The sequence below is a fragment of the Prionailurus bengalensis genome, chromosome B4 (assembly GCF_016509475.1).
Source record: "Prionailurus bengalensis isolate Pbe53 chromosome B4, Fcat_Pben_1.1_paternal_pri, whole genome shotgun sequence".
NCBI classification, from domain to species: domain Eukaryota; kingdom Metazoa; phylum Chordata; class Mammalia; order Carnivora; family Felidae; genus Prionailurus; species Prionailurus bengalensis.
In genome coordinates, this window is record NC_057358.1 from 46786908 (window position 1) to 46808972 (window position 22065).

At 45.5% G+C, this 22065-nt stretch overlaps 1 protein-coding gene across 1 annotated transcript in view; it reads left to right on the forward strand.

Annotated features, from left to right (window-relative positions):
* The window catches only part of FAM234B (family with sequence similarity 234 member B), a 35444-nt gene extending 13740 nt beyond the window's left edge, over positions 1 to 21704 (forward strand). The window contains exons 3-13 of the mRNA XM_043564697.1: positions 718 to 816; positions 4178 to 4366; positions 5408 to 5538; positions 9166 to 9313; positions 9674 to 9815; positions 10805 to 10948; positions 11112 to 11193; positions 14184 to 14342; positions 16695 to 16812; positions 18374 to 18594; positions 19176 to 21704. Coding sequence (XP_043420632.1) covers positions 718 to 816; positions 4178 to 4366; positions 5408 to 5538; positions 9166 to 9313; positions 9674 to 9815; positions 10805 to 10948; positions 11112 to 11193; positions 14184 to 14342; positions 16695 to 16812; positions 18374 to 18594; positions 19176 to 19181 — 1439 coding nt within the window. The 3' untranslated portion in view covers positions 19182 to 21704. The remainder of the gene's footprint in view (positions 1 to 717; positions 817 to 4177; positions 4367 to 5407; positions 5539 to 9165; positions 9314 to 9673; positions 9816 to 10804; positions 10949 to 11111; positions 11194 to 14183; positions 14343 to 16694; positions 16813 to 18373; positions 18595 to 19175) is intronic.
* The last annotated feature ends 361 nt before the right edge of the window (positions 21705 to 22065 follow it).

A 22065-nucleotide genomic window follows, 5' to 3' on the forward strand; every position in this document is an offset into this window, starting at 1 on the left:
GGCAGGGGCAGCACGAGCTGCCTCATTCATGCCAGGTAGGGGTAAAACTATAGGCTTCCCTTGTGTGTGTGGAGGGCACTAGGCAGGGATGAAAGTCCTGGCTCCCCACCTGGCCTTCTCCGATGTGACCTTGGTTGGGGTGGGGGAAGGGTGCCTTATTACAGCTGGGCAAAGTGGAACTCTAGGCTCTCACTTGGCCTTTGCTGTGGGGGTGGGGTGGGGGCACAGTTCTATCTGTATGGTGTTTGGTTGGTGTAGAACACTTGTCATCTAAAACTTTCCTGTCTTGCTATGCTGTTCCTTTCCTGGTCCTTTGGCTAGGGGAGCCAGCTTTTCTTGGACCTTTTTTGTCTGTACCTGCTGGCATTTCTGGTTGCCAGCTTCTGCAGCACCTCGTCTGGGACATTTCAGGCCAAAAGAAAGCCCAGGGGAGTCATCACCTTGTTATTCCTTGGGTTTTGCAATCTCTAGCCATGCTACCTTCTCTGCGCCTTCCAGAGTCTTCTTACATTTGTTTTCTCAGTAATGCCTGGGGACTTGAGCTGCACTTAGAAGAATAGGCAGTACTGTGTGTACTCTGTCTTATCTAGGAACCAGAAGTCTGCCTATTTTGTAGGGAGGTGCTGGCAGTGCTCTGTGTCTGTTCCCTTTGTAACCTGGGAGAACTGGTTTGTGGTGACTTAACTCAGGACTTTTTTGTTTTTATGTGTTCATCAGGTGGGGACCTGTCTCCGTTGGAATTGGCTGATGTGAATGGAGATGGCCTGCGTGATGTACTTCTCTCCTTCGTAACTTCAAGGAATGGGAGTGCGGTCGGTAAGACACATGTCTTATAGAGGCTGCTACAGGAGAAGTTCATTGATTGGAGGGGCTGTGAACTAAGAGAAAACAGAGGGTTGTCTCCAGAAGGGCACTATAGAAAAGGATCTGGAGTCAATAGAAAGTCATCATGGGTCTATCATATGTGACTAACCTTATTGGAAAGCTCCTGTGTGTAAGCAAAGCTCATTGCAAGAATCATGGAGAGTTGTAGCTGGAAGAACTTTTAGTGGGTCGCCCAGTCCCATAATACAGAAGCTGAGATCCAGAGAGGAAGTGACTTGTCTACACACCAATGAACAGCATTAGTTCCCAGGGTTCTTGAGTTTTCTCCTGGCCAATTTTCCATTGCTTCTTAGATTATAGTAAATGCTAATCCAATCCGACCTTCCCATCCCCAGCAGAAAGCTTCTGTTCATGTTCTAACATATTTTTACACACATATATCTTGGCCAGGTGCTTTCTTTTTCCTCCTGTTTAGTCCTCTCTCATTCTCTCTGGTCTCCCACCCTGCTCTCTGCACTGGAAGGCCAACCAGTAGGCATTATGTCAACAGGCTACCTGGCTTACCAACTTCTGATTGGGTTTGGCCAATAGGAAGCACAGGCAAGAAGTTGGAGGAGAGGAAGAGAGTGAGGGGAGGGTATTTATTCCCTTGGCTCCCTTCCTGCCAGTGTGAACTCAGGCTGGCTACATCCTTGATCATAGGTCACATCCTCTCTTAAGGTGGTCTTCTCATAGGACTTTCTTTTTTGGCATTTCAGGAATCACTTCCTCTCCTGTCTCTTTGTGCCTGGGAGTGGTAACAGTTCTAAGGGGTGGTGCTATCCCTTGTGGTTTGTCTGTACCCAGACCACAACTTTGTAAACAGTCTCTTTATTAAACCTTACCACAACTTAACCTGATTGAGTGTGTGATATATGTCAACTACAAAAAAAAAAAAAAAAAAAAAAAAAAGTTGCATTTTCAGTGTAGGTACATGGGGGCTTCTGGTTTGTCCTATAGCATCCATTAAAGTGGATTCAAACTGTAGTCTGTAAACTGATACAGGAACTCTGGTTTGAGGCTGAGGATGCCTTAGTAGCTACTTTTTAATCATCCAGGCCCTGGAATAAACATCTAGGTATGTTTTAGGGAATGCTAAGCTGCCCTCTTCTCTGACATTATTAAAAAAAACTTTCTGGGTCTTGTGTAATCTGTAGAAGCAATTTAGGAATAGATCTGTTTGCAGAGAGAAACTTCAGCCTAGAGGGTTGACTTTTGACTTTAATTGACTTTTATATGATTGAACTTTAATTACATTTTTGTTGTCTATGACTACTAGCCTTTGAAGTAAAAATTTTCCCTTTCCCCTTTTAGATTTGGAGACTTTTTTTTAGTTATTGTTTTACACAGATTGCTATATATCAGGACTCCTAATGGCAAGGCCATGGGTTTGGGCACAGTGCAGACTAGCCTGATTTTGTTACAGATGATGAAAACACTGGAGCTAACATATGGTACTTCTTGTGTACTATGCACAGGTATAAGTGTATAACATGTTATGAACAAATTTATCTCTCAACATAATCCTGTGGGGTAGACTAATATCCCCCTGTTCCCCATTTGCATATGGGGAAACCGACATAGGGAGTTTGAGGAACTTGGCAAAGTCCCATAGCTGGTAAATGGTAGAGCTGGGATCAAACTGTATAGCTGAGAGTCTCTGGAGTTCACATCCTTGACCCTTATGTCAAACTGCTGTGCCCATAACCCCAGCCAGTGGGTTCAAAGATCTGTGCCACTGAACACAAGAAGGATTATGTTACTTATTTACTTATTTATTTATTCATTTGTGCATCCGTTTATTCAACAACTATGAATTGAATACCTGCTGTGCACCTTACATAGAGCTGTGCCAGTCATATTGAGCTAAACAAGATGAATGTGGTCTCTGCCTCAAGGAGCCACAGTCTGGTGGGGAACGGATAACCCATTACCACCTGGAAAAAGATGATTCAGAGAATTGATCTGGAGTCTCAGATGGTCCTTAAGGAGGAAGGACAGCACAGTATATTAATCACAGCAACCCTGGGAAGTCCGGAAGCTAACATATGTTACTGTAATTTGTCATGTGTATCAATGCTTCTGGCAACAGGGTCTGAAACAGTGAGCCACAGCTTGTCTCTTGTTTTTTGGTTGTATATTTAATTAGCAGTGCTGAGGAATAGGTACAGGGAAGCTCTAAAACTTAATTGCTTTGTCCATATTGGTTGTTGCTGGAAGTGGAAAGTGTTGAGATGAGTCAGCATCCCTATCCTGAAAGTGAATGTAAAACTGGCAAGAGAGAAAGTTGTTATTCTAATTGTTAATTAAGTGACATAAAGGATTATTTACTAAAGGGATGAGCTACTCTGATCCCTTACCAGCTGTCCTTGAACATAGACATTAAGTTTTCCCAAGTATTCTTTCCTGACTGGGGCTATATCAGCTGATTCCATGGGAGTCTAGACCAGGAAGGCCTACTGATCATTGCTACGTGTAATGTTCAGGATTTTATTTTTAAAATGTTTTATTTTTTCTGCTCTCAGGGAGCACTTGCTAGCGATGATTAGAACTCAGGTATTTCTTTTTTTTTTTTTTTCCAAGTTTATTTATTTATTTTGAGAGAGAAAGAGAGAGCAGGGGAGGGGCAGAGAGAGGGGAAGAAAGAGAATCCCAAGGAATCTCCACACTGTCAGCACAGAGCCTGATGTAGGGCTCAATCTCATGAACCGTGAGATCATGACCTGATCTGAAATCAAGAGTCGGAGGCTTTGCTGACTGAGCCACCCCGGTGTCTCAGAACTTGGGTATTTCTTTGCCCCCTGCTCTGTGTATGTTCTAGCTCAGTCTGACTTTTCTGAGCATGCCTTACCCTCTTGCTTGCTTTTGTTCTCTGCAGTGACTTTCCCATGTTCTAGATTTTGCTCCTGTCTTTTATTCAGCAAATGATTGGTTGCTGTGTGTGCTAGGTGCTTTGTGAGGCACTGAGGATACAGAAATTAATGTGACAGTCTTTAGCCTTATGAGTGTTGCTATTTAGTGGGGGCTGAGGTGACGGACATGTAAACAAGCGTGTTGGGGGAGGTGCAACATGCACACAAGGTGGCCCGGACGAGGTCCACAACCTCTTGTCTTACGTGAGAAGTGTGTTGAACAGATATGAGAGGAACTCTGTTGTTGAGACTTGGAGCCAGAAATATGGGGAGGAGCAGAATACGCAGGTGTGAGGTGCTGCTTCGGCACCATTTGCTTTTGGTTTTCTGGCCTCCTTCTCACCTGTACTGTTTATCTTCTCTGTCTCCTTTGTTTTCTTGTATCTCTCGAGTGCTTTTAGGTGTCTCAAGGCCAGCTGCTATCCTTGTGTGCCTTTCGGGGATGAATGGCAGCACACTCTGGTTGAGTCCCCTCCCCGAGGAGGCCCGAGATATTACATGTTTGGATCTGATACCGGGAAGTGTGGCTGAAACCATCTGCCTCGTGACAGGGACGCATAAGATGTTCAGTGCGTTCAATGCGACATCAGGTAAAGATCACTTTCCACAAAAGCCTCTATTCCAGTGAGTCACAGTCTCTGGTCAGAACAGTCTCGTGTGGAAGGGGCCTTACCACTGTCGCATGATGGAAAATCTGATTTTACTACTTGGGAAGGTGAGTATTAAGATAGATAGAGAAAGGGTTTGAATAGATTGAGTAATAGATCCACGGTTAAACCTGTTTGGTGTTAGGTTGGGGCTAAACTGAATTGCCCAAACAGAAACTACCCTGAGGCTTTTGGTTTCTAGTCTTCCTGCTGTGTACAAAAGACAGCCAAGCTCTGTCTCTTGTATCTGATATATACAGGGTCCCTGTGTAAACTTGGCCATTAACCACCTCAGCAAAGGTCAGGGAAGAAACTAAGGTTTGTTGATGCATGTTGATTTGGCCTTTTGACTTCTTATTATACTCAGACATCCATGACACAAGGAGTGAAAGAGAATCAAATATAATGAAGGCCCCCGACACCACCATAAGTGTATTGCTTGGACTTGAGCGAAGCTGAATGAATGCATAGCAACCTTCCCAGTTTTAGAGGTTGGAGTTTGGTAGTGGGGTAACTTTGAGCGAAAAAAATTTAAATGTGAGTTAACTCCAGAAGTGAAGTCATTTTGAAAACCTTCTACAATTTCCCTGCTCATGTGAACATGTGGTAGCGGGAGGGAGACTTGGTCTGGCTGGCTGCCCCTGGATGTTTCCTTGATAGTTGTAATAATCTCTTACAGATCAGTTTCTCTGCCCCAGACAAGTGGGCTCCTCTTTCTTGAAGAGACTTCAGCACTTCTATTTTATCTAAAAAAAATCTAGGCATGAAGTTATCACACAGGTTTATGAGTCAGACACTTGAGGATTTCAGCTTACACTCCCTGCTCCGTTTGTCCCCTGTAAGATAAAAACTAAAAAAGTAAGGAAGAGCTGCTGTCTGTCGTTTGCCCATTGGGTTTCTCTTTTCTGATCTGGGAGCATGGCGTCTGCCTTTTCCAGAGTCCGAAAGCTGTCAATTGTGATCAGCCTCTTTGCCCTCCCCTAGGGAAAGCCATTTGGACTTTAAACCCAAACTACTTATCCAACGGTACCCTGGCTGCCCCAGGGGTGGTGCTGCCAGACTTGGATGAAGATGGTGTTCGAGATCTTGTAGTCCTGGCCATTGGGGAATTGCAGGTATGCCCTATATTAAATGGTCTGTGTTTCTCATAGGAAATGTTCCAACTTTAGTCAGCTCCTAGTGTTGTTCTTATAAATGCTGCTTGAAACCTTTTTACGAGGGCTTGGGTTTAAGCAAATAGTCTTTGTGAGAGTTAATGAATAAATTACGATCATGAACTCGTTTTCCCCGGCAGCCTCATTATGTTCCCATTGACTGTGACATGGTAGAGCTCTGGAGCCAAATAGGTCTGTGTTTCAATTCGTGCTCTGCTGTAGCTGTGTGGCCGTGGGCAAGCCATGGGATCCAGCTGGGCCCTGGACATGGGAAGGTTCTGTCTACTCACAGGATTGTTGTAAAAGTTGGAACTAATGTATTTAAGTGCCTAACATAGTGCCTATTGGACCATGTGTTTGTGTTGTTAGTTATGTATACTTAATTTTAATTTTACATAAAACAATAAGATAGGCTGATAGTTCATGTACATAGAGCATGTTGTAAATTGAATAAGTAATAACAACAATGACCTAAGAAAGGATAGTTGTAACGGAGGCTATGATAATACAGACTTTGAGTCTAGTACGTTGGTCCTTAAATTACGCTTCTCAATTCTGCTTTATTGGAGCTGTGGGGTACTGGAACTAGTTATTCTGTGCACAGTTAAAATAATAGTAGTTTTCCCTCCTGATTCACAGGAAAGAATATGTTAACGAACAGATTTATCTCAACTTTAAGTTTTTACTCCGAAAGCTTTTCCTCAAGCTTGTGTCAGAGTTCCTCTAAGTCTTTTTCTCAGACTTCCTATGTGAGTTTGCCAGGAACAATTGGCAGATAATATTTATGGAAAACTGTGGATGTAGATGATTTTGCTTTATTTGGTAGCATATGTTAATTTTTAGTAGACCTTGTGTTTGCTGCTGTGATTTTTGTAATGCATATACGTGGAGTATGGTTATAAAATCTGCAAGTAAAATTATTTAGAATAGCGCGAAATCTATCAGTGTTTTATGGTTTTCTGCCAGGAGCACCAGAGACTAACTGAGAGTGCTTCACCAATCACAAGTGTTGAGGAGCACTGCTCTAGGACACCTGGCGATACTTTGTAAGATGAAAACAAAGAAGTTAGGTAAATTTCTGAAGGCTAGTTTGTTTTAAGGGTGCTTTCTGTTAGTTTTTCTTCAGCTAGCCAGTTGGTCTCAAAGTAGATTGAACCCAAAACTCGACTATTGTTTACATAACCTTTTTTACTACAGTCATTGTGAATAAAGAGACCAGGGTGTAGGGAAATTTTTGAAGACTATGCCCATCAGGGAGTGATTATCTGAAGGTGCCAAAGTGGAAAGTATGGGGAGTTTCTTTTCAATGGAAGTATGGTTAGCAGAGGCATAGGAAGAAATTGAAAAAGTTTCTATATCCTGGATAAATTTAAAAATCTCGGCCTTAATACCCCATTTGGCTTCTTATTAGCCAGAGGTGGTTGACAGGCTAGAGGTTCTGGCTTCTAAGGACCCTCCGTAGTGAGGTAGCCTCTATTAGAGGAATTAGCTTCTTGTCTGCTCCAACTCTGTGCTTTTTTTTTTTTTTTTTCTTAACCAAACAGCAAAAAAAGTGTATCACCCAACTTGTGTCACAGAATTTACTTACTTACACATTCTGCCTGAAAAGTTGATAGATGGTTGATAGATGGTTGATAGGTTAAAAAAATCTTAGTGAAGCAATGGGTTTACAGCAGTAGCCTCATCTTTCTACTGACCTCTCTTGACCACGATGCCAGCAACAAAGAACCTGGGAAACTTAAGCTGGTTTACTCTAAGCTACAGTATAGAAGGCTCTCTCTTCTTGAGGAATAGAACATACGAGGTCTATGACTTAAGAGTGACTCTGTTCTTAGATCTGGGTTTAGAGTGAGGTGGGCTTGGGACAGTGGGACCTGGTTTGGGGTGAGAGGAACTGATCTGGTCTAGAACAGTTCGGATCTTCTAGGTGGGAAGGGACCTTAAAAGCCATGTGGTGAACCCTCTTCCACTGTGCTATAGTCTGATACGGTATTCTAGACACATTGGCATCCATATTCTCCATGAGTACTCAGGCTAATGGGAATATCACTGATTTGTAAGGCAGTTCATTTCATTTTTGGTCAGGTCAAGAAAATTCTGTCACATTGGTGAGAATTCTGTTTTCTCATAGCTTCCACTCACTGTTCCAGCTTCAGCCCCACAGAGCTACTCTGAAAGAATCGAATCCTCTTTCTACATGCTTTCATGTAGGCCTGTTAGCCCTTAGCCTCGTCCCACTACACCTGCTACTCTAAGGCTACCCCCAATTTCTTATACTGTACTCTGTACAAAATGAAGTCTAGACCCCTCTCTTTCTTGCTTTCTTTTCCTTTGCGCTCCATTTTATCCATATCTCTTTTAAAATGTGGTACCCATATCTGAAAACAATATTCTATTTGTGATATAGCCAGTTTTACCAGCATAGGGAAATTATTACTTCTTTAGATATAGGCTTTATATTTCTATTAATGCAGCTGAAGATTGCGATAGCTTTTCTAAGATTTAGTTTTTGTTTATAATCCGTTAAAGCACCCACACCTTTTACTTAATCAACTCATTAGTGGCCCCGTTTCTTCTTTCAGATTTTGACCCATCTTCCAAGCCTAACACTTCTTTGAATTTTGAGTTTGTCATATAGCATATTAGCTATCACTTTCAGTTCTGTGATAAGCTTGAGATAAGCTATGCATTCAAGTCTTTGATGAGAATGATTAGTAGCAATGGGATAATGGCAGAGTGCTGTGACATCCCACCAAAAGTCTCCCTCTGGATTGACATTGACTCTTACTCTAGGTACACTGAAAACCATATCTTTTTGTCTTGTCCAGAAGAATTCATGATGCTAAACTTCGTCAAAAGCTTTACTTAAGTCAGGATATCACTACAATCCTCATATTGTAGTGACCGGTGACTCTATTCCTAAAGAAAACCCTTTAGGGCAGGGTTGACAAACTGACCTGCAGGCCAGATTTGGCCCACTGCTTGTTTTTCTAAAGTTTTATTGGAGCACAGTCATGCCTCTTCATTTATTATTATCGATGGCTGCTCTCACACTATGGTGGTTGACTAGTTGCTACAGAAATCATCTGAGTTGCAAAACCTAAAATATCCACCTTTTGACTCTTCACAGGATAGGTTTGCTGATCTCTGCTTGAGGGTTGATAGTGGCCAGGCTAGACATGTAATGTTATGATGGGAGAGACTGCCCGTGTTGATTTTAGTTGGGACCAAATATTACTGGGGATTTCTGGGTATGAGAATAGAGACCCAGCAGTCAGCTGTCCTATACTTAGCTCTCGGCTAGAACTCTGTGCCTCAGAAGACTGTTAATCAGCAACAACCATGCTTCAGAGAAATTGCCTGAGCTACCATGAAGATGCTTTTTGCACGTATGTAACAAGGAATGGGACATTGGCTTCATTTTCTTGCTTCCAGGGAAAAAAAGGGAAGCAGGTTTGGCTTTGTGCTGTGCAACTTTGGGAAGTGTTTCTGAACCCTTAGCTAATCAGAGCGCAGTGACTTCTGTAGAAGCTACTCGATTAGGAGACGATATGACATCTATTGACTCCCGTTTTTTTGCTTCTTCAGCCAGATCTGTGCTTTCTGCTGGTGTCTGGCCGGACAGGGAGTCCGGTGGGCCGACCTGTGAAGTACAACATCGTGGGCGTGGGGAATCTGATTGGTCCTCAGGTTTACGTCACCACAAACGGGGCTGTCTATATCCTTTTTGGCTTTGGTAAGAATTAAGTGTACTTTTGCTGCTGTTCCCCATCTGTGTGTGTGTGTTAGGCTTCCCTTTTGAGACAATGAAAGCTCGGGAATTGCTGTCACCAGCCCTATTGCCACCTCCTGTCCCAGGGGCCTCTCACTCTCCCCCACCCATTGCGGGTTATTAACTCTGCTTTTCTCAGCTGCCTTCTCCAAAGACTGTGCAGCATCCGCTTAATCACTTCTCCAGTTACTCCATGTTGGATATGTACTGGGTGGGCTATATTAGACCCATCTGATTCGGCTCTGTGTCTCTTGCTCAGATCCTCACCCTGGGAGAGTTCTAGTAAATTCAACTTCTCAGTGTTGGTTCTTCCTGTGGTGCTAGGAAATATCCAAGCTGTCGCCCTGCGGGACATTTTTGTTCAGGCCCAAAATCGAGACAGCTTACCACCTTCTCTGCAGATAGAAGAGCCAGAATGGGAGAAGCGAAGATCTATCAACCTGTCTGAGCTCATTGACATTTACAGGTAGGGCAGATGTCTGACTTTGTCACAGTGAGATCTGAGATCTCATGTGTTATGGAGTCTCCAAGTTTGGTTGGGCTGGTGAATAAGTGGGCAGAAGTTTGGGGGGAAACAGTGCTGCCCTTAATATACCATCTTCTGGTCTGGTGAGTTTCTTGGTAACATAATGTGTTGATAGCTATGTGTTGGGGGTCATGATTTGTGATCACTCTGCACATAGGTTGCAAAGAAGGATATTTGTTTAGGGTTCTGAGAGTGGGATAGGTGAGATTGGGAACCCTTCAGGTAGGGAGACAGATTTATTTAAAATACCTTCTTGTAAAACTGTGCTGAAGCATCTGCCCTACTCTTTTTCTGTGTTTTTCTCTTAGTTAAAAACTCATTTTGGCAGAAGCAAGGCTAGCATCCATGAAATCTTATTTTTTATTTTTGTGTATTTCTTAATCCAAAGCATGCCATTTTCCACATGGAGTGGATTTTACCCATTTAACCCCAGGCCTGGATGGTAATTGTCTTCATTCTATTCTGTCAGAAGTTTCAAATCATTTTCTAGCATTTTCTCTGGCAGTATCACATTGTTTCAGTCAGTTTGGCAGTTGTTAAATAGAATCGTCCCAGTTGTCCAGACAGAGAAATAATTTGATGCAGTGTCAAGTGAGTTGCTGTCCAAGCTTAGTGACAGTTTCAGGCCTCCTGTCCAGGTTTCCATCCGCCTTCCTCGCCATTATCCTTGGCTCTGTTATCTTTCCCAGGGTGTCTAACATCAGAGATATGGCTCTGCAGCCCTTCTCCTGGGAGTTCCTTTTGAACTTGCATAAATTCTCTAGGGATGTTTGGTTTCTAAACTGACATTCCCTGGAATGACAGCGTGCCCACCTGATGAGATAATGGTGGGAGATGAATACAAGAGTACCAAGACCAAAAGCCCAAGCTGGTGGGTTGGGAATCTCATCCCAGCTGGAGGCTAACTGTTGGGCTCTTGTTTAATTCAGTGATGGTGTCGAGCTACTCCAGATGGTGAAGGCACCTGATTCCAACTGCAGCAACCTCCTGATTACAGCCAGACAAGGCCTTGTCCTGCTGCGGGGGCAAAATCTGACACCTTCCTGGACATTGAGCCTGCAAGGCCTGCACAGGTTTGCAGCATGTTCCTCTGTGTGTTTGCCGTTCTGATCCGCTTTCCCATGTGTCAAAATTCCTCAGAACAATCGCTTGATATGTGGGGCAATGCAGGAGAAGAGAATTCCTTGTTTTCCTCTTCTTCTTATTCACCACTGATCACTGTGTTCTCATTTGCAGCCAGCCTACTCCTGGGTATTTCACTGATGATCAGACGTTAGACTTCCTTCTACAGATACAGGATGGAGTTGGGATGAAAAAGGTAAAACTTTGGGACTCAAATCAATTGAAACATATATAAGGTATATATGTTGTGTCCAGCCATATGCTAGGCCCTGTGAGAAAGAAAAAGAACCTAAAATTTGGTCCCTTCCTTCAGAGAACTCAAACTCTGGCTGATGGATAAAATGAAAACTCACAATTCGGTGCTACAATCTATAGCATTGGAAGCCTGTCTAGCTAACTTCCTTCCTGTACGTGAGTTCCCACTTCTGGATTGTTTTTTTTTTTTCCTTTTTTAAAAAAAATTTTTTTGGGGGCGCCTGGGTGGCTCACTCGGTTAAGCGGCCAACTTCGGCTCAGGTCATGATCTCGCGGTCCGTGAGTTCGAGCCCCGCGTCAGGCTCTGTGCTGACAGCTCGGAGCCTGGAGCCTGTTTCAGATTCTGTGTCTCCCTCTCTCTGACCCTCCCCCATTCATGCTTTGTCTCTCTCTGTCTCAAAAATAAATAAATGTTAAAAAAAAAAATTAAAAAAAAATTTTTTTTTTTTAGTGTTTATTTGTTTTTGAGAGACAGAGACAGCGTGAGCAGGCAAGGGGCAGAGAGAGAGGGAGATACAGAATCTGAAGCAGGCTCCAGGCTCTGAGCTGTCAGCACAGAGCCTGAAGTGAGGCTCGAACTCACAAACCACGAGATCATGACCTGAGCCGAAGTCGGACGCTTAACCGACTGAGCCACCCAGGTGCTGCCCGCCTCCCCGCCGCCCTCCCCACCCCCTTTCTGGATTCTTAACTCACAGTTAGGCAATAGGAACCTTCTGAAGTCTCTTGGTGGGGAAAGGCAGGCATAAATGAACTTAGTACTTCAGTACATATCTTCCCAAGATTTCAGAGAAGGCAGGATATCTGGGGTGGTTGGGTTGTTATGAAAGACTTAACAAAGGAGGGAAAGATGATGAGCAGAACCTGGAAAGCTGAACCACATTTATATGAGGAAGGGTGGTTGGGAAGGCTTGTTAGGTTAGAAACACTGACACCAGTGGCCCAGAGACAGAATGGTATGGCATGTTCCATAGGTCTTCCTGATTTTATGTGAGGTTGCATATTATGAGGTTATAATGATTGGATAGACAGTTTTCATTCTTATTACAGGGAGAATTAGAGTTTTTAAAATTTCTTTTTTATAACTGACCAGTCTTTTCAGTTTATCTTTACTGTAACATATATATTTATATATTATGCCCTGTTCCCTGTGAGCAAACACAACACTTAATCATCTCCTCTAATATCTGCCAAGTTCCGTGCCAGATGCACAGATGATGTCTGTGGAGGCACAGCAGTAATGAAGACAAGGTCCTGGTTTTGTGTAGTTCATAGTCTTTGGGGTGCCTGTATGCACACAGCCCTACCACATCGTGGTGGGTAGGTAAAGGAGGTCTGCACAATGCCATGGGGACGTGGGGAGCAGATAGAGTGCAAGGAGTCAAGAGGTGCTTCATGTTGGTTGCAGGTGAGATGTTCAAATCATGAAAGCAGAGAAGTGGTTTGCTGGGTCGGTATATAAGGGTAGGCCAAGGGGTATTTCCTCCAGAGAGATCAGAGTGAGCTCAGCTGATGATGGAGGGCCCTGAAAAGCAAGGCTGCAGAATTTAGGTGATGTATTGGAGGCAGTAGGGTTATTTGGTCATGAGTGGAGGACAGAGCCGATGATAGAAGCATCACTTCAGGGAGCAGTTCCAGCAGTGCTGTCGAGGAAGGAAGCGATGTCTGGCTGTGTTTCAAAAAGATTTCAGGTAGAGATTGGAATTTCCATGGGCATTCCAGCGGGATTAAGGGAGAAGGGGATATGTAGCTTGCTTAAGAGCTGAGATGCTGAGGGTTTGAACCTGGAATTTAATCCTGGCTCCACTACTTGCTAGTGACCTTGGGTGAATTACATAATCTCACCCAACTGCAGATTCTACATCGCTTTATAAAGTGGGAGTATCACCTATCTTCATAGGGTTATTATGACAGCTAAATAATATGTGTGACTGGATAAAATTTTTTAGTGTGGTGTCTCAAGACTTTTCTCCTCAGACTGCCGGAGGGAATCTTGAACTGCTGGCTCAGGGGAGTTTGTCCCTCTGTGCGGTTCCAGGACCTTCCATGAGGCAGAGTCCGAGCACGGACAAAGAAGGGCAGGACCCAGAGGCTGGAAGAATAGGGAAGTGATTGTTGCCAGAGCTACAGTCCTTCCGTTTATCCAAGAACAGACCCTTGAGGAGAAGGGCCATAAAGACAGGGGCTAGAGGTGGATGGGGAGTTTCTTGTGGATTTTGGCCGAGAAGAGGCTCTAAAACCGTGAGGTATGAGGTATTTGGGGTGAAAAGGAGATAGCAGTGTGTCAGGGATGATGAGTTCAGGCCCCTTAATTGTCCTTTGAGAGACGCAGCTGAGGAGTAAATCTAAGTAAACTAAGTGAATCTCTTAGTTTATGTGTTCATCTGTTTAGATGTGCTCTTTTGAATTTGAGACCACCCTGGGGCTGAGCTACATGTGCCGTGACATCATCAAACCCAGAAAGCTTTTAGCACAGCCCATAGGACTTGCGTCCACTTAGTCATTGTTCCCTAAAGTGGTGGCTGCAGTGGCGGGAGGGAAGGAGCGGGAGGAGGTGCTCCCCTCCAAGGGCCGCTCTCTGTCGGAGCACTGTCACAGACCCTGAACAATCTGAGTCCCTTCCTGTCCCGGGCCTCCACCCTCTCACCCTGAGAATGAGAGGTGGATCAGATGATTAACATCTCCTTCCCACTGGAGAATTCTACAATCCTTTACACTCTACAAAATGGAGACAACGGCTGCTGAAAAGTGGGGCTTGGTCCCTAGGCCTTATATAATGCTCTCCGAACACCCAGTTTGTTCACATGTAATAAGCTCAACCTGTTAATACATGTGTTATTTGGATCTCTGCGGGTTTTCTTTGCTCTGTGTGTTTTCTTGGCCTGCTGCCTTTCTGGAGACGGGCTGTACTCACAGGCTCCTCTTCTGCAGATGATGGTGGTGGATGGGGACTCGGGCTCTGTTACCTGGACCTACAATGCTCCCTGCCACATGAAGGAAACGCCAACCACCTCGGCGGTTACTTCAGATCAGAAGTCTGTCTTCCTCTTCTGGGCCGAGGGGATGTCGGCGGCGGTATCTCCCAGTTCTGTAAGTGGGCCTGGGGGATGGGGGCCTTTGTCACTTGGTGAGGTGATAACTGCTCTGCTGGGCTGATTGGGCCTGCGGGGGTCCATGGAGCCGCCATGCTTCCGGGGGGCGGGGGTGGATCACAGCAGCAGCACTCGAGCAGGCAGGGCAAGACCCTGCTTCCTCCTGAGCGCTGCTTGCCCTGGCCTTCCTCTCGGCCGAGCATTGTGCAAGCCGACAGCCCCTGGCTGCTGACAGTGGGAGGCTAGATAAAGGATAGGTCTTCTAAAGCCACAAGGTCCAGATTTCCAGATGATCCATCTGTGCCACAGTCGAAGAGAACTAACTGTGACTGGTCTGGAATGGGCAGAGGAGGTCTCATGGAGGGTGAGGCTGGGCTTTGAGGCGAATAAACGGAGCCTGCAGAAACGGTGTGGGGCTGGGATGGCAAGCAGTTGGAGAGGATGATGAGGCTGAGGCTGAGGTTGAGGGTTTACCCGGGGGAAGTGTGGGAGAGAGGGTCCTATGCCCAGAAGGCAGATTTTGGAATGTCTTAAGTGCTATACACAGCATTTCAGTGGGGCTGATGAGGCAGGGTGCCACCTGTATTAGGTGCCTGGGAGTTTTTGGTAAGACCCACCCTGAATGAGTTCAATTAAACACGTCTTGACCAGCACTCACTCTGCGCCAGATGCCGTGTTCTCTGTAGGGACCTAAGGATAGCCTGGAAAGAGTGCTGGTCCTCTAGAGGAGAAGGCAGATGGTCCCCAGATGGGGGGGGACCCCAAAGGATGAAGAGCCCTGAGTTCATCAACCGTGCACTCTTGGACGAGCCACCTCACTTTTCTGAGCCTCATGCTCTTTATCTGTCAGTGAAGATGCTAATATGTTCCAGTTTGAGGATCAGATTTACCCAAAATCTAGGTTTTAGTCCTAATTCTGTTCTGCCCCAACGTGTGCCCACGAATAGTTTGCCTGACATTTTAAACTTCCCGGTTTCCTCATTTAATAAAATGAGGGGATTGGAGCAAGTGACTCTCAAATGTAAGTGTCTATAAATAACCAGAAAACAAAGGCGTGTCACAAATGCCGCAAAGGAAGCACAAATAAGAGGTTTAGGTGGAAGCACAAAAGGAGAGGATATTAATTTTGTCTGGGGCAGTTAGAGAGCTTTTTGTGAAAGGGGTGGCATTTAGGTGTGGGACCTAAGGCTGAGAATTGTATTAATGCATGGAAATGGGCTGCAGGGATTGTTAGGCAGTCTAAGGGGGAAATAGGTTGGCAGAGGTTAGAGAGGGCAAGGGCAGTAGAGGTTGCTGAAGCATGGGTGGGCAGGTAAATAATTGTAGGAAGAGGCTGGAAACGGCAGATTTGGATTAAATGCCGTAAGACCTTGGTTTTCAGGCTAGGAATTTGGGCTCCATTCCCTAGGCAGTGAGGAGGGAGTTTGACTCCTTGCTTGTCACGTGGACAGAGCCAGAGGTCTGTCCTCTCAAGCCTGGGCTCCTGAGCGTGTGTGTGGAAAACGCCCTCTTCTGTGTGGTGGTGGGAGCGTGGCTACAGGCTTCCCGCCTGTGTTTCTCCTCACTCAGTGGACTTCTTATGCTAAGAATATGGGGTTCCACTTCCTCCACTAGCAGAGCCCCAGGATGCTCCCAGGGGAGGGGAGGTCCTCGAGGAGCTTGGTAGAGCAGGCATTTACTAACCCATCCGTGGTATTTTTGTGCATTAACAACCGAATGGCTGCACACGTGCCAGAATGGAATGTCATCCTTCCGCGAAAGTCACACCGGTAAAGGAAGGGCCAATGTGCACGTCTTCTGCAAAGACGACTGACACTTGGGCCTTGGAATTTTTTTTTTAATGATTTGCTTCTGTGTGGCCAATGCTCTGTTTATTTCAGGAACTGAGAAGAGTTTTGTGGATTTGAGCTTGACACTTGTAATTGGCTTTAATATCCAGTGAGAGGAGACAGATGTCTTTTCAAACATACATTTTGTCTCCACAAAGCCCCACCTACTGCAAGAGATGACCCGGTGTTGTAATACTCCACGGGCAGAAGACTGGGAGCCGCCCCGTCAAACTTCTCTCCTGGGGCATGCACATTTCCGTTCTTTTTTTTCTCATAAGGGAGAGGGCATTTTCCAGCTCTAGTGGTTTGAAGAAATTAGTGGTTAGTCTGTTTTGAGCCCTTTGAAATATGTGGAGTTTTTATATGGGAGTTTTTCTCAAACACATGCTTGTATTTGGGGTCAGGTCATAGCATCAGAGAGGAGTGAGTAATCACTGTCCCCTCTGCCCTTTTCGTCCGAGGACCTGACATGTGGGAACGTAGAGTTACCTGCATTCTTCCGTTTTGCTTCTCATTGTCAGGACACCATCCCGGGAACTGGGCCACCCAGCCTTCACCACCTCTACCTCCTGCACCCAGCATTCCCCTCTCTTCTTCTCGATCTGGCCAATGCCACGGGCACAGTGACGGCTTCAGAGGGTGAGTCCCAGTGACAGTGGGGACTGCGTGCACAGCGAGGGGAGGAGATGTGCCGGCTGTTGTGTGTGAGGGTATCACTGTCCTACCAGTGGAGGGATGTGTACTTTCAAATGACAGCTGAGCACTCCCATGCATTTTCCCTGGCGCCCTGGTGCCCAGGGCCATGGCCGGAGTGCTTCCTCTGGGAGGAGCACTTGGCTCACAGGCTGAGGACCCAATTCTCTGAATAGGCCTGAAAGCCGAGGGCCAGTGCAGCCCCATGTCCCAGAGGTTCTTGGGGGGATGTGATTCCCACAGCCTCTCCTTCAGCAGACATTCACTGAGCATCACCTGTATGTCAGGCACCATGCCAGGTGCTAGGAATACAAATAAGACTGGTTTCCCGACCCTCCAAGAGCTTAGGATTTAGAATTAACTGTGAGGGATATGCTGGAGGTAGCATGTTGTCCCCAGGATATTGGTTTAGGCTCAGTGGGAGGCTTTCTTTTGACTAGTACAAGTAAACATGCCCATTGCGTAGAAGTGGCTGCCAAGAGAAAAATCAAAGGAGAAAGAAAAAAAAAAATTTTGCCGGAATCTGACCACTCATAATTGCTATTAACATTTTAGAAGTATTCCTCAGCTTTATATATGTATGTAAATAATACCATACAGCAAAATCTGGATCCTGTATTGGAGTCCTGTGATTCAGGTGGTCAAAGCTCTGGAAACTCAGCCACTGCCACCTCCTGGTCTGGAAGTGTCTGATGGTCTCCTCCACCGAGATCCTTTGCCTCTCTCTGGCCTAAGCGAGTCTGTAGTCCTTGCTGTGGGTATTGTGGAGAGGAAGACCAGACTGGCCCCTTTTCCTTTACTTCTGTGTTCTCTTGCCATTCACAGACTGGCTCACTGTGCACAAACTCATTTGCCTTGAAGTTAAAGCCAATGATTGTGGCTCTCAGTTTGTTGAGATACATCGGGAAGAACACCTGATCTGGAACTTGCAGGCATACTGGCCTGCTGGCTGTGTGTGTGGTGGGGGGCCGGGGTGGGGGAGAATCCTGTGATTGGATCTAAATGAGCCGTTTCTCAATATTAGCATCAAATATTATTCAGTGAGGGCTAAATGATGGTGATTAAGAATCCAGACCATTTTTATGATCCCTGTTTTAAGGATGAGGCCAAATAACCACTGGGGAGGCACATAGCTTCTGTGACCACGCACTGACAGTCCAGGGATTCTCAGAAGTTCTAGTTTGTCGTGCTCACTTTTTTACCAAATTGTCACCAGAGTTGGCATATCCTCATTTCCTGATTTGGGGTTTTCTTGGAAACAGCTTCAGAGAAGGAAAGGTTCAGAGACCGAGAGGAATGTGCTGGTTTGCCGGCCACCAGTCATTCCCACTGTGCACCCACTGCCTAGCTCAGTGCCCTGCATTTATTAGGTGCTCAATAAACTTTGTGTATGAATTAATGGAAGAGTAAATGAATGAATGAATCTAGCTGCTGAACTGAGCCACTCTCCTGTTAGCAGAAGTCTTTGGTCTTTATGTTAATTGCTCTTGTTTTTGTCCTTCCTCAGTTGGAATTAACGACCTCTGGAAAGATGCCTTTTATGTTACCAGGACAACAGGGCCCAGCTCCGAAGGCCACCCAGCACCCCTGGTGGTCAGCAAGCTTAGTCTACGGTGGGCGCTGATGGAAGGCCAGGTGGTCCAACTCGAGGATACCACCCCCAAAATTGGCCGCGGGGAGCTGCGAAGATTCCTCTCTAGGATAAAGTTTGTTGATCTTCCCTACCAGGTGAATCGCTTCTGAAAGAAATACTTGGTTACCACTGAGGGTTTGGGGCAAATACTACCAACTCCGACTTTGTTCTCTAGAAGGTAGGGAGAGTGGGAGTCTTCTTGGGTGTCAAGAACCAGTTGTTTTAGAGCAGCACTCTTTTCTCAGGGTGCTTCATGACCATTCAGAAATATTCAATTGTTTTTAGCTGGGGATGGTACCATCTCCCTTAGGGGACATTTGGAAGTGTGGGCTCATGGTTTTCACCGTCTCAGTGACTGAGGTGGGTGGCTTCTACTTTAATTTTCTGGGTTGGGCCTAGTGGTGCTAACGTCATGCAGTGATTGTGGCGGTTACTCCGGAGGATTATCTTGCTCAAAATGCTAATCCCCCACCCCTCAAATACTGTGGTCTAGTTCAGTGTTCATGAGTTTGTCATGGAAAAAGGTAAAGTCTCTGCACCTTTCCGGAAAGACTTATGAACTACTGGGGCTAGACAAAAGGACAGAAAAGTAGAGGAATAGCCTGACCTTTAGGTTTCCTCCAGTTCTCTACCATGAAAAAAATAAAGTCTCTGATACTCGTGCTCTTTCCCCTAGATATAGTCTGATGGAATCTTCAGTCTCAGAAGAAGTGAGCAGGGTGGTACTCTCTCTCCCCCATCAGCGCAGAGTCAGTGCTTTGGAGAGAAGGAAGACTTCAACCTCATTTTACCACGTCTGCGCAATTGTTGCAAAGCACTTTGGAAGGCGCATCAGAGTTCTTTGATGACAGCACCATCCATTTGGCTGGGGTATCTGACCTACGTTTTCAGTCCCTGCGTTAACCCCCTCTGGGCACTCTGTGGATAGTATGCAAATGTGAATCTTCCATGTTGTTTTTTGTGTGTCTAATTTATAAACTCTTACTGGGAAATTCCAGTGAAGTTCTTCCCCAGAACATTTTGTTTTGCATCATGCCACGCGTGTGTATGTATTAGTATTGTGATGGAACATTTTCTAGGTCTGTTTTAAGCTTCAGGGACCCGGTTTCTTGTCCTTCTGAAATACATCTGGGTTATTTGGTCATCTTGAGACGTCAGGTGCCCTGCCTCTTGTCATTCCAGTATTCAGGGCCACTTGTCATTTCCCTCTGTATTCTCTCACCACCTGTACCTTGGCTTCTTCCCTACTTTAACAGCAGGGAGAAGACTGGCAGTGAGGGGCTGAGGTAGCCATCCAGCACTTTCTTATCATACAGAGCCTCCCTCCTCACACTTTCCATCTCTATATTCTTAGTTACCATAACCACCACCATATTCCTGTCAGAAGGGGAGCCAGAGAAGTATAGTTGGGGACCGACCTCTAACAATGGTATCATGTGGTCTTGATTGTTCTGCCCTGCCCATCACGACCTTTTCACGGCAGTAACGTCAGGAGTGCTTGTGTGCGTGTGGTCCTTACGTGTGTGAAGTCAGGAACGATTGAGGTGGGTAGCCTTATCCCTGCCTCATCTCTACTCTGCTTTCTTAGCATCTCCTACGGGGCATCCTCCTTATCGCCTCTCACTTGCCGAGATATTTTTGCTTTGCTTGCATGACAGCAAAGCTGTTTCTGGAGTTTTACTCTTGCTTGAGTCCAGTGTGCAACCGTTTTGCCTGCACATCTCCTTCCTTGTAGAGCCTTGGAAGCACTGTATTTTGGGGAAATTCCCATGTAAATATTATAAATTTTATAATTAAGTTCTTTGGAATTACTTCCAGTGCTTATTTCTTCCTTCTTCAATACATATGTTACTTCTATTAAGTTTTCTTCTAAACTTCTAGATCATTGTTTGTATAGCAGAAAATCCCACGTTAGCCGGTGAAGAACTGCTTTTCTTCTTGAATAATTTTGGTAGGTCATGCCCGAGTGCAACTCAGGTTCTGTCTTTGCTTGAGCCTTTGTGTTTTTAGCTTGTGTTAATAAAGGGAGTCCAGAAAATTTAGAGATTACAGAAATTTAGGGATCCCAGATTTAAAGGGATGTATATTACTTGCCCACTGGTTGGCATTATGACATAACACGAGTTTGGTAGCACTAGCAGATTGGCCTGCGATGTTTCTTGGAAACCCCCTTGCCATAGTCTCTGAAAGCAAATCTGGTTTCAATACTTTGGGAAGCGCGTGTGGGTCCAGCTTGTTGTAAACTTGGGGAAACAATTAATTAGATGAAAACCCAAGAGGATGGGGATGATTCTAGATTCATTTCTAGGGTTTGAATCTACTTGGGTGGAAGAGCCTAGGATCTTGTTTGGCCTAGTAGATAATTCTAAGGACTAATCTATAGTCAACTGAATACCTAAAGCTTGGGTTGTGGTCCTGTGGCCTGGGCTGAGCCATCTATGCCTAAACTTCGTTCTCTACCATGTTGAGGCTCTGTGGGAAGCCAGCCACTTTAGGTAGAGGAATAAAATGCAAGGTCATTTACGGAGGGCCTGCTCTGGGGGGATCCTTTTTGGTAGAAGATTGTGTTTATGCTGGGTGAGTCCCAGAACTATGTAAGAGGAAGCTAGGAAACCATACATCCCTACATTCTTCGTGATGTGTTTACAGACTAACTTAACATAGGCTGTTTTGACTATAATTTTCCCTTTTTGCTAGACACAGTACAAGCTGTCGTCCCTCCTGCAGCCATGCAGAGGGTAGAAATGGTGGCTGAGGACTGAGGGAGCTTCATCTGACCAGCTTGGGTGCTGGTCTGTCAGATAGGTCCCCACACTTCCTTCTCCTTACAGGCACCCACCCAACCTGATATCTAAGATAGGAAGAGCTCCTCCCTTCCCCCCACTCACAACATGGGGAGCCGGCAAGGCCAGCGTGACTGCCACTTAGGGATAGTAGTGACTTCCACAAATGCAAGGGGCTTCCTTCGCCCAAGCTTTCCTCCTTGCTATCCTTACAGCCTCTTCGATCCTAGACGGCATCCCCCCATCCCATAGATGGTCTCTACTCCTCCTTGGCAGTGTGGGATGCTGATACCAACCCCCTTGAATGTGAATTGCTACTTTTATTGCCCATACTACAGAAGAGCCAGCTGGTATATGGTCAGGAAGCACTATTAAAAATGTGAATTGTTGCAGAACAAATAAAAATTATGTGTAGAAACATGCTTGTGTGTTATCCTCATTCTCCTTAGCCATTGGAATGGTGTCTTTTCCCTTACGGAAAAGAGAAACGGTGAGTGGGTGGATGAGTTGGGGCTCCAGAGAGGAGTATGTGCTGTGGCCTTGTTCATTAGAGACGTCTCCCTTACCATAAATCCCATGAGGAATAGCCTCAGTGGACCCTTTCTGGAAGTGGACCTGTCCCCTGCATGCTGTGGGAGCCTTCTCGTGTATACTAGTCTCCTGGTGGCCTCTGGGTTAATACCTAATTAAACTTTTATTGGGTACCCTCCTACGTGGATGCAGGACACTGCAGCAGGCAGTGTGGAGGACATCTGTCCTACATGTCCAAGCTCCCGGAAGGGC